The sequence below is a fragment of the Girardinichthys multiradiatus genome, chromosome 1 (assembly GCF_021462225.1).
Source record: "Girardinichthys multiradiatus isolate DD_20200921_A chromosome 1, DD_fGirMul_XY1, whole genome shotgun sequence".
Taxonomy (NCBI): Eukaryota; Metazoa; Chordata; class Actinopteri; order Cyprinodontiformes; family Goodeidae; genus Girardinichthys; species Girardinichthys multiradiatus.
The window spans coordinates 25,719,991-25,732,409 of record NC_061794.1 but is presented as its reverse complement, the minus strand read 5'-3'; the positions used below and the strand labels follow the sequence as shown (position 1 = coordinate 25,732,409).

The window sequence follows — 12,419 nt, the reverse complement described above, 5'->3', positions numbered from 1 at the left end:
ATAACAGTGATTTATATACAGGCCAAAATAACACTGAATTATTTAAGCATTTTTGCAACGGTTTTACTCAAGTCTCAACTGACTGCCCTGTCAATAGTGTAACTATATCTGGCAACATCATGCTGTGGGGATGACTTTTCTTCATCAGTCTGAGTTGGTGGGACATTGGATGGCGCTAAATACAAGACAATCCTGACAGAAAATATGCCAGCAGCTGCAAAAGGCCTGAAACGTATGCAACTTCATCTTCCCTCAGGACAACAGTCGTTAACATATAGAGAAAGCTGCAATCGAATGGTTTAGATCAAGGGTGATCAAATCCAGTCCTCGAAGTGTATTGGAGCAGGGATGCATCCAAAAGTTGCAAAATGTAGCTCGAGGAGTGAAGTTGGGCATCCCTGGACTGAGTACAAATGCATACACTATTTTATCTGTAGAGATTTTAAAATCGTGTATTCTTTTCCTTTCACTGCACAATAATGCAGTACTTTGTGTTATTTTATCATATAACGTGATAATAAAATACATTGAAGTTTGTGGTTGTGATGTGATCCGATGTGAAAAGTTGAAGGGGTCAGAATACTTTTGCAAGGTACATTAGATGCATTCTGTAATCTTGGATGTGATTGTCTTCTGTGTTTATGAGCTTGTAATATTTCTGCTGAACCTCAAACTGGCCCCCAGACCCAGATTTATTTTGCCCTCAAGAACAAACACAAAGATGAATACTCATATATAACTAGGTGCCTCTTTCCGTTTCAAAATAAACGTGTCATTTCTTGACAGTGTAAAGAAGTTTCTACCTGCATGTGAGATGTAGCAGGGCTACGACCATATTTTCATTTCTTTGCACAGATCACTTTCTCTTCCATCTCCCTCCCTTTCTCCAAATATACAGCTCACCCACCGAACCATGGATGCGTGCATCCAGACAAACCCAAACCTACATCAACAAGAACTTACCCACCTCTGTTAAGGGCAAGCTGGAACCAAGCCCTTGTAAAAATAGAAAATGTGCTACAGTGGGCTGTCTGTGCTCTGCTTTGCCTCCAACGAAGAAGTTCTCCCTCAGTTGTCTCTTGATACCCTTTGTATCAACTGTGAATGTTTTTATTCATGTCACTGCAATGGGATAATTTTGCTGTAGAAAATATTCTCCACCTGCTTTTTGTTTGTAATGTTTGACCTATGCAAAACACACTTTCTTTTCACGTAGCCTCCACCAGGGGCACAGCTGAGCAGTGGTTTGTACAGGTTTCAACAAGCTTTTCATTCCATTCTATTAATAAAGCTTTCAACACTTCTAATTCTACTCCTCTGTCATTCACAGCTGAGCCTCTCATCTGTGTAGGTTTTTTTTTTTTTTTTTACTTAGAATAACACTACAAATAACAGTGTGAATGGAAAGTCAGAGCTCTTCGAAGGAGTTGAGATTTTAGGCCAGCTCTTATGACCTAAAGGAAATGACCTACTAGGTTTGCAAAACATCCCCGTGGTTGCCTTTGGGGGCCCGAGCTCTCGCCATGATTGGCAAAAGCTTAAAGAGGTGTTTCAGGGCTCAGTGACGATGTTATCACACAGTAAGCTGCTTTAATGGACTTCCAACTGTTTGTTTGAAGGGCTCCCATAATGACAGGGGTAAACTGATAACAGCCTCTGCTGCAAACTGCACAAAGAGCAGTCAGACCATGTCATGGATGACTACATTTATTCAGATGTATGGGCATCAGTGACAGGAGTCCTGCAGCACACCCACATGGTCACATGACTCACATTTCCTGCACCATCTTCCTCAATGTATTGACAGTGAAAAAAAACAGAAACAGCTCTGTGCAGAACTGGTATTTCCAAGGACACTCTGGTGCCAAAACCGAGCGTCATTATCAGAGGTGCCCCGACAGGTCGGCGCAGTAATGCACGCCTAACAAAAGTTGATACCTGTCACATACTACTACAAGTAAAGCTCTGAAGCTAAGCAAGAAGGTAGAGCTTTATACCTGCTCAGAAACCCACAGAATAATCCACAGTGCCCTGCATGTGGAAGGTATTTTCACAGACAGGCCTGACAACAATGAGCTGGACTGTTAGGAGAACTTTTCAAGAAAAAAAAATGGAAGGCAAAGAAAAACAGAGTCTGGGGAATGTCCAGACCAAGTCCTTTTGTCTTTCCAGCAAGGATTTAAGAGAGTAGGGAATGAGACTGCTGTCAGCAAAATGACTCGTAACATTCCTTGACAAGAGATTCAGCAACGGGATGTTTTAAAAGCTGATAAAGTTTTCCACTGAGCCGCCACAATTTTAAGTAGAAACTATGATAGAGTGCTACGGAGTTTTGGAGCTTTTGGAATTAGTCTGTTTATTAAAGAACGAACAATACTTTAAAAAGTCCTATATTTACATAACACTTTTTAAATATACACTGAAATATGAGATTTTTGACTATTTATCCTAATTATTATTGAGTGCTTTACAAAGCTGTTCACAACCCTTCAAGATTTTGACATTTTATTGTGATGCAACCAAAAACTTGAATTATGTGACTCCATGACAGACTAATACAAAGTAATGCATAATTGTGACGTGGAGAAAAAGAAAGGAATACAGGATTTTCTTTTCCTTGACAAAAACAGATATAAAAGATGGCTGTCACCTTGCAGCAAGAAGGTTCTGAGTTCAAATCCTGACCCGGGGTCATTTACCATAGAGTTTGCATGTTCTCCCTGTGCAAGTGAGTTCTCTCTGGGTACTCTGGTTTCCTCCCACAGTCCAAAAACCTGCAGGTTGGCTTTTTTAGTTACTCTTAAATTGTTCTTACGTATGTGTGTGATCATGGTTGTTTGCACCTACAGGCTAAATGTTTTTTCAACTGTTTGTGTAATACAGGTCCTTCTCAAAATATTAGCATATTGTGATAAAGTTCATTATTTTCCATAATGTCATGATGAAAATTTAACATTCATATATTTTAAATTCATTGCACACTAACTGAAATATTTCAGGTCTTTTATTGTCTTAATACGGATGATTTTGGCATACAGCTCATGAAAACCCAAAATTCCAATCTCACAACATTAGCATATAATTAAAAGGGTCTCTAAACGAGCTATGAACCTAATCTTCTGAATCAACGAGTTAACTCTAAACACCTGCAAAAGATTCCTGAGGCCTTTAAAACTCCCAGCCTGGTTCATCACTCAAAACCCCAATCATGGGTAAGACTGCCGACCTGACTGCTGTCCAGAAGGCCACTATTGACACCCTCAAGCAAGAGGGTAAGACACAGAAAGAAATTTCTGAACAAATAGGCTGTTCCCAGAGTGCTGTATCAAGGCACCTCAGTGGGAAGTCTGTGGGAAGGAAAAAGTGTGGCAGAAAACGCTGCACAACGAGAAGAGGTGACCGGACCCTGAGGAAGATTGTGGAGAAGGGCCGATTCCAGACCTTGGGGGACCTGCGGAAGCAGTGGACTGAGTCTGGAGTAGAAACATCCAGAGCCACCGTGCACAGGCGTGTGCAGGAAATGAGCTACAGGTGACGCATTCCCCAGGTCAAGCCACTTTGAACCAGAAACAGCGGCAGAAGCGCCTGACCTGGGATACAGAGAAGCAGCACTGGACTGTTGCTCAGTGGTCCAAAGTACTTTTTTCGGATGAAAGCAAATTCTGCATGTCATTCGGAAATCAAGGTGCCAGAGTCTGGAGGAAGACTGGGGAGAAGGAAATGCCAAAATGCCAGAAGTCCAGTGTCAAGTACCCACAGTCAGTGATGGTCTGGGGTGCCTTGTCAGCTGCTGGTGTTGGTCCACTGTGTTTTATCAAGGGCAGGGTCAATGCAGCTAGCTATCAGGAGACTTTGGAGCACTTCATGCTTCCATCTGCTGCAAAGCTTTATGGAGATGAAGATTTCATTTTTCAGCACAACCTGGCACCTGCTCACAGTGCCAAAACCACTGGTAAATGGTTTACTGACCATGGTATCACTGTGCTCAATTGGCCTGCCAACTCTCCTGACCTGAACCCCATAGAGAATCTGTGGGATATTGTGAAGAGAACGTTGAGAGACTCAAGACCCAACACTCTGGATGAGCTAAAGGCCGCTATCGAAGCATCCTGGGCCTCCATAAGACCTCAGCAGTGCCACAGGCTGATTGCCTCCATGCCACGCCGCATTGAAGCAGTCATTTCTGCAAAAGGATTACCGACCAAGTATTGAGTGCATAACTGTACATGATTATTTGAAGGTTGACGTTTTTTGTATTAAAAACACTTTTCTTTTATTGGTCGGATGAAATATGCTAATTTTGTGAGATAGGAATTTTGGGTTTTCATGAGCTGTATGCCAAAATCATCCGTATTAAGACAATAAAAGACCTGAAATATTTCAGTTAGTGTGCAATGAATCTAAAATATATGAATGTTAAATTTTCATCATGACATTATGGAAAATAATGAACTTTATCACAATATGCTAATATTTTGAGAAGGACCTGTATAGCTCAAGTTGAGTCAGATTGGATGGAGAGTTTTTATGAACATTCCATTTCAAGTTGTCCCACAGATACAAAATTGAATTCAAATCTTGACTTTGATCAGCTCATTCTAACAAATAAATGTATTTAGATGTGAGCCATTCCTTTGTTCCCCAAACTGTATGTTTAGGGTTTTTCTGTTGCTGGAGGATGAAGTTTTGCCACAGCCTCACATCCTTGGCAGCATCTAAGAGGATTGTCCTGTATTTAGCTCCATCTATGTTTCCCACCCACTGTGACAAGCTTCCTCATCCCAGCCAAAGAAAAGCATCCCAACAGCACACTCTCACCACCTCTCACCACCATGTTTTCACTCAGGGTGATTTCCTGTTAGTTTTAGTTTACTTAGTTTTAATTTCAAAGTATGAATACTTCTGCAAAGCACAGTGATAATAAGCAATGGACCAACACATATATGCCTTTTTATTAACTAATCTCAGCTAAGAAATGCAAAAAATATATAATTTAGCTAAACAGAAGCTCTTCATCACAGTAGTCTTGACCTAATCTTCAGCTTCAGCCTCGTTAAGCCCTGACAACGAGCTTTGACTGAATTCAGCCGTTTCACTCCTGACAACGATACCACTGCCAATGTGGATGTGTCGGTACAAGCAGGGGCGTATGAAGACCTAGTGCATGTGGTTGCCTGCGTCTGCTTGTGCTTTGATACTTGTTTTTATTTAAACTCATGCCAGGGTTTAAAAAAAAGCCCAAAAAGAATCCATCTGTCAGTGTGGTGGGACTCTGCATCAGGGGATATGTTTCTACTTTTTAAATGAAAGCAGTGCTGTGTGTGTGTGTGTGTGTGTGTGTGTGTGTGTGTGTGTGTGTGTGTGTGTGTGTGTGTGTGTGTTTGTGTGTGTGTGTGTGTGTGTTTGTGTGAGAGAAAGAGAGAGAGAGAGAGCAGGAGAGAGTCTGTGGGAAGATTGCCTCTGATGCTCTGTTTGCCTGTGTGCATCTGTGTGTTTTTCTTGCAGGGCGTGTTCCTGGATTCCACCACATTGGGACATTAACCCCAGGTGTTCTCTCTCTCTCTCTCTCTCTCTCTCTCTCTCAGGCACTCTGGTTCTCTGAAAATACCTTGAGGATTAGGTGGGCAGCAGCCATGGGATGAAGGAGGTGGGGTTGAGGTGGTGATTGACGGCTGAAAGGCTGGAGAGGTGCTCAGGCATGCTGCGGTTGGGGCGAAAAGGGGACTGCATATACAGGCAGGCGAAGGGGGGTGCTCAGCTGTTGCCACCCACACCCATCATTACCACCCTCAGTCAGGTCAGATTTCAAATAACTGCTGCCTACCTTTAAATCAACAAAAGTTTCCATTCTTTCTCCTTTCTTTCAGCCTTTCTTTCTCTCACACTGACAGCCTAATTTGGTTCTCGTGCTGCAGCGGTTTTGAATAAGGATCCACCCTGACCCAGAATCCTGTTGTTGATTCGTGGTTTTAAAGACAAGCAGGTGTTTTCAACAATGAGCAATGCGCATCTACTGCGTACGTCTAATCTGACTAGTTTTTGCATGTCACAAAAACACTCTGGATGGCCAACAATCTCCTCTTTGTGCTCAGTTTTCCCAAACATCATCCCAGTTTCACACTTCAGAGAACAACAGCGCCTCCTGTGGCCGTACTGACAAACCTAACATCAGAAGAGCGTAAAAAAAGTGCTTTGAATCCTGCCTCCAGATCACCTTTCTGTCTTTAAATAGGTTTGTGGTAAACTCCGTCGGAATAAAAAAGTGCAATATGGCTCATTTTCAAATATTTGTTGTTGCTCATTATTCATCACCTCAGAAAGAAAGAATGTTGTTTTGTCTCCTGTTTCAGACTTGTGGGTTGTCTGCCTACACACACACACACACACACACACTCACACAAATCGGTGAAGCTGAAGCCAGAGTGTGTGGTCATAACCACATCATCTACAAGCACCGAGCATATAAGGAAACCACAGGAGCAGAGTAATCACTGTATTGATGAAAGCAGATGTTTTTTCCCTCCTCATTCTTTTTTTACCACTCATCTTATATCACAAACAGACTCTGACATTTTCCATTTTATCACAAAATTACACATAATGAAGAACAATTTAAATAGCTATATCAATTCCACATTCCAGTTTGCATCAAAAACATTGTTTGCTGGTACTTGACTAAAATTAAGTTGATGGTTATTTACTGTGTATTCATGTCTCTTGACCTTTCTCACATTTGGTCACTTATCATCCACAAACTTCCATGTATTTTGTTGCCATTTTATGTGATTGACTAATACAAAGTAATGTGTAACTGTGAAGTGGAAGAATGGGAATACTTGGTTTTCAAAAGTTGTTAAAAGTAAAAATCTAAACCTGCAATAACTGCAGCTCCAGTAGACAGCATTGTGTAGCATCACCTTTTATCAAATTTACTTCTTGTAGAGTGTCTGTGAACAGAAGTCTTGCTACAAATTCTCAATTGGCTTTAGCTAACCCTAACCCTTTAGCTGAACTTTGACTGGGCCATTCTAACATAATAATATGCTTTGATCCAAACCATTAAATTGTAGCTCTGGCTGAGTTTAAGGTCCAATCTCTGTCCCAGTCTGAGGCCTTTGCACCCTTTAACAGGTTTTCTTTCAGGATTGGCCTGTATATAGCTCCATCTATTTCCTCATCAACTCTGGCCAGCGTTCCAGTTCCCCACAACATGATGTAGACACCACCATGTTTCACCAGGAAGTTGATGTTTTTAGGGTAATGTGCAGTTATACTTTTTCTCAACACAAGGTACTTTGTATGTAGGTCAAAAAAAGTTAAAGTTTTCTTTCAACAATGACTTTTCTTCAGGCCACTTTTACATAAAAGGCCAGATTTGTAGAGTGCATCACTAATATTTGTTAGCAGATTGACCTGAGCTGTGGATTACTACACCTTCTCCAGAGTTACCATGGGTCTCTTAGCTGCTTCTCATTGCTTTGAACCGTGTCACAACTTTATCCCTGCCCTGTTTATGATTCTTAGTCTTCACAATGCTCTTTATTCACTAATGCCCTCTAAAAAACCTCTGGTCCTTCCGAAGGGCAATTGGTTGCATTGGATTTCACGTCAGGTTATCAGAGTAATGGGACCTGAATACAAATGTACGCCACACTCTTTAGATTTTCATTTGTACAAAAACTTTTAAAACCCATTCATGATTTTTCTTCCACTTGACAGTTTGTGTTTGTCTACCACATAAAATCTTAATGAAACACGTCAAAGTCTGTGGTTGTGACATGACGAAATGTGGCAGACTTTAACAGGTATGAATATATTTTCAAGGCACTGCACTGTGCAGTAATTGCACCTGCAGCTGAGACATGAATGACAAATGAGAGTTAAGACAAGTCAAACCCACAGTGATGAAAAATTACTTACAGAGAGCCGCCATCTCCTTCGGCAGGTCAGCCCCAAATCTCCCAAAAAGGCTGCTGTTGGCCAGTAGGTCGAAGGGTGAGTGGCTTCTCATGGAGTTGAAGGGGAAGGGGTAGACAGCAGGTGAGAAACCGGTCAAGTGACCCACCTGCTGCTCCCTGTTGGTAGCCATGTCGATGAAGCACCTAGGAGTCCGCAGCAGGCCCACAAGGCTCTTCAAACCCCCTCAAGAAGTCCTCCACTGGGCTGGCTCCTGCGTCCTTAGAGAGAGCAGTGAAGTGTTGAAGGAAAGCAAGGGTCCACTTTGAAAGATTTATCCAGTCAGCTTTCTGAGGAGAACAAAGAAATTTGTCACTTCAAACAAAGAAATCCCAAGCCATTAGAAAAACTTGTTTCTAATTAACATTGGTCTAAGGATAAAATTTGTAGTTTATGTTAGCATCTATCTACATTCTGGAAGAGTGAAAAGTTCATCTGTAGTATTAATGAAAGACGGAGCTGTGAAGTTCATATTAACAGGTGTGAGAGAATGATAAGGGAACTGGAAGTTAGGAAGGATCAGACGTCCCGAATCACAACTGATAAAGACAAGCGGGGTAAATAAATGTGTGAGCTCAGGAGAGGAAAAGTCTAGAAAAAAAACAAGACTAAGCGAGAGAAAAAGAAACAAAGAAGTTTGAAAAACGCCTTAACAAGGAAGACTGGAAAGCAGGGAGAGAGGCAGAATAAATTGGAACGAAAAAGAAAGAGAGAGAGAGCTCTTGTTCTTTTAATTTTGAAGAGTTTCCAGACTTTTACTGTGATTCCAAGCTATGCCATATGATTTAAATCACCAGAACTCTACTATAAAGACCTCTTCTGTTTCTGCTGCCAGCCTAGCACAGCAGCCTGCCTCTTTGCCTCTTCCCCCCGGAGCAGAGGCCCAGACACGGGGTCCAGAGTATGAAGGGGGTGGGGGGGTGGTCGATGGATGAGGAAAATGAGATCCACTGATTGCTAACTGATGCTGTCACTTTCAACTATCTTCTCTTCAAGTCGGGGTCCAATCCCACAGAGTCATTTTGGCTCTGACCTCCTGCGAGCTGCTCATCACTCTGACTATTTGCAGTAGGCACAATCGCATGGCTGCAGTTATGCCCCCACTGTTTACTTTCAGCACAAGAAAAGGGAAAAAATCCTGGAAAAAACTTGTTTTCTTTTTAGCCTTTTACTTCCTCAGAGTGATTCCATGAGTGGGTGGTGTGATCAGCTTGTTTTTTAAAATGTGGCTTTGAAAAAGAGCAGAGCCAAGGAATTTGGGACTGCTGTGGCTTGTGAATCTGGGAGAAAAGACAGGGAAAAAATCTTGGTAATGAATTTGGTATAAACAAAGAAATGAAAAGGGGGTTGGGGGGTGGGGGAGAAGAGATCTAAGGCTGAACTGGTGAACTGCTGAACTGAGTGAAAAAAGAAGAAAACCCACAGAGGAACAGTGGCGGGGTCTGGGCACTTGGGGGCACTAAGGGGTGGCGCCATGCCTGGGAAAAAAAAAAAAACTGGGAACGGTTTCCACATATGCAACACACACTTTCTAACACATACACATGCAATCAAACACCAAAAAAACTCCACACGTTATATGTGTGTGAGAGCTTTAGCACTAACACACTTCTCACCCTGTGCCTTTTTTTCCAGGGCTCTGGCTCCCCCCTGCCTCTCTTTCTGGCTCTCTCTCTTTCAACAGAGCCAGTTAATTACACCCTACTGCTGCAGGCAGCTTCAAACCACCACTAATTTAGAGTTCCATTACAGTAAACTGTTCCACATGTGCATCCAGGGCCCAGGCAGGCTCGGGTGGCCACGTTTCAGGAAGAAGCAGCCGCCGACAGGCACCCACCCCCAATCCTGCCAACGCAGACTACCATCCCTCTTCTTCACTTCTTTCTGGATCTCTTGCTTCCCAGTTCATCACTGAAACTTGCTTGGATTACCCTCCTCCAGTCTCCTACTTTTCTATCCTGTTACTGCTTATACATCTTGTACCATGACCCCATGCAGCAGTTCCATTTTGTTGCAAACGCACAATAACATTAGTAAAGGTTTCAAAGTGGGACTAATGGGAGAAGAGGTATATACTGGAAAATCAAAGCTGCCAACACCATAGCACTCAGGCTCATAATGTGTGTGCATGTGTGTGTGCCTGGATTTCCTTGCCTAGTGATTTGCCTATTTGGATATCTCCTTTATGAACTCATAAAGGCAGCACAATACGGAGGATATAAACGTCTGCCCCTGTTAAAATACCTGGTTTCTCATTCCAGAGCTTTTTCCACATTAATGTGGACCTATAACATGTATTTGCCCTCTTCCTTCTTCCCTCTCTTGATTCAAACCAATTAAAAAACATAAAAAACACTTTTTGAGTGAAAATTTAAAAGGAAGATGAAGTAATATATTTGGATAAGTGCACAGACACCAAAACCAAGTTTTGGGGTAATTTCAGCACTCAGTATGTTTGGGTAGGAGGCAGTCACCATGCCACATCTTGACCTGGTAATATTTGTCTAGTTTCTTTGCATCTGAAAATTGATATAACCAACTCTCACTGTTAACCTTCCTTCACTTTCAATGTGGAGTGAGTACTAGTTTTCAATTTTATGATCTTCTTCTGAACCGTACACCCATCATTTTGCTTGGAGTCTGAAATTGTGTGCACAGACCATTCTGTACGCTCCAAATCCGTCAGGCCATCGGTTGTGTGCTACCCTCTTCAGATCGCCCCACAGACTTTGATTCTGATTCAGGTCTGGCCTCTAGCAAGCAATTCAAAACTTTAATCTTATTCCGTTGAAGTTATTCTTTTGTTTATTTGGGTGTATGTTTTGGGTCGGTTCTGTGCCAACATAGACTGACATTTAAAATATTGTTCATAATTCCCTCAACCTTGACTAAGTCCCAGTTCAAGTTGAATAAACCCTCTTTCTGACACCATGATGCTGAACCACCACGCTTCATTGCAGGCAAAGTGTTACCTTATGGAATTGGCAAAAGGTTCTACGTTGTTTGGATCAGACCATAGCAAAATTTCCTGAATGTTTTTATGAATCTTAGCTGGAGCTGGATTTTTTTCTTGAGAAGAAAAAGCTTCCATGTTGCCACACTACATCATAGCTCTGACATTTAAAGATTATAGAAAATTATTGTAACCTTAACTTCACAGTCATTACTTGTCAGAACTGATTTTCTTCTTGTGTTTTTATCAGTTTTATTAATCCCACTGTTGTGACATATTTTCTCCTCGTGATTCAAAAAGACTGTTGTTATTTGTTCTGATATCTGGAATCCTTGCGTGCCTTTCTCCTGACTGATACCTTTAAACAATGCGATCCCTCTAATGCTTTAGAAGCTCTCTGCGGACCCCTGCAGCTTGTGTTGTGAGGTGCAACTACAGCAGCATCTTGGGATGTGGTGTAGCGGTGGAGCAGTAGTGGAGCAATGCCCCACATACCCAGGTTTTGTGTTCTCAACACTGTGTGGGGTTTAATTACCAACCATTGGACCTTAGATGCCTGTCTTCCTCCCTTCTGTCTCTGTCTGCTTCATTTAACAAAAAAGGCCAGAATTAGACTTTTTAATATCTGTTATATACAGCGGACATACAAAGACCTCGAAGCTTCTAACCAGAAATTCCTTTGGCTTGTTTAGTGTAGCCGTCAGGCTCTTGGTAGCATGTCTTGTCTTTTGTCTTTTGACTTGTCTTTTTCCCAATTTTGGAGAAACAACCATTTTTATAATTTCAAATAGATTTTTTTGTATCATTATACTGACTGATGCATTTGTACAGTGAGATCATTTTGTAACTCCAGCTTTAGCTAGAAGGCACAAATGAGTAGATGAAAATAAAATCCTACAAGGACAGCTGAGATTTACAGTTTAACAAAGTATTAGTTTAAAAGTGTGCATATTTATGCAAACAGGTTGTTGTTTTATACTTATAGTTCCAATATTCCGTAATAATACAGGATAAATGTCACATTAAAGGTGGGAAATGTTCTGAAATTTATCATCTAGGTCTCTTTTTAAATCACAAAAACCTGATATTTTAACAGGGGTGCGCAGACTTTTATATATGCTGTACGTCTGGATAATTAGGTGAAGAGAAAGAGTGATGCGAAACTACTGACAGCAGAGATCAGAGCAGCAAGTAAGTATTTTAAGACTAAATCAGTCTCAAACATCTGATTAAAAATGAGCTGGAGGAATTGCCACCCAGTAAACCGCAGCACCACTTACACTCATATTGTAAAAAAAAAAAAAAAGAATGAAAGTGAAAAGGGCAGGTACTGAAAAATAATAACGAGCTACAGCACACAAAAATGACGTTTGAAAACAGAACGCAGCGACTTTACGCCACCCAAACACAATGATGAATTAATAAAAAAAGTTGGCGCCAGCATTTTTTAATGAGTCACATCAGCTTGGCAGCTTTTTACAGAGCCATTTTTGTTTTATGTCAGGTCCTG

At 41.5% G+C, this 12,419-nt stretch overlaps 1 protein-coding gene across 6 annotated transcripts in view; it reads right to left on the bottom strand.

The window, feature by feature from the left end:
• The window catches only part of rarga (retinoic acid receptor gamma a), a 76,816-nt gene that overhangs the window by 32,801 nt on the left and 31,596 nt on the right, over positions 1-12,419 (bottom strand). For all 6 annotated transcript variants that reach the window (XM_047367319.1, XM_047367475.1, XM_047367157.1 and 3 more), the window contains one exon: positions 7,921-8,246. In XM_047367319.1, coding sequence (XP_047223275.1) covers positions 7,921-8,089 — 169 coding nt within the window. In that variant the 5' untranslated portion in view covers positions 8,090-8,246. The remainder of the gene's footprint in view (positions 1-7,920; positions 8,247-12,419) is intronic.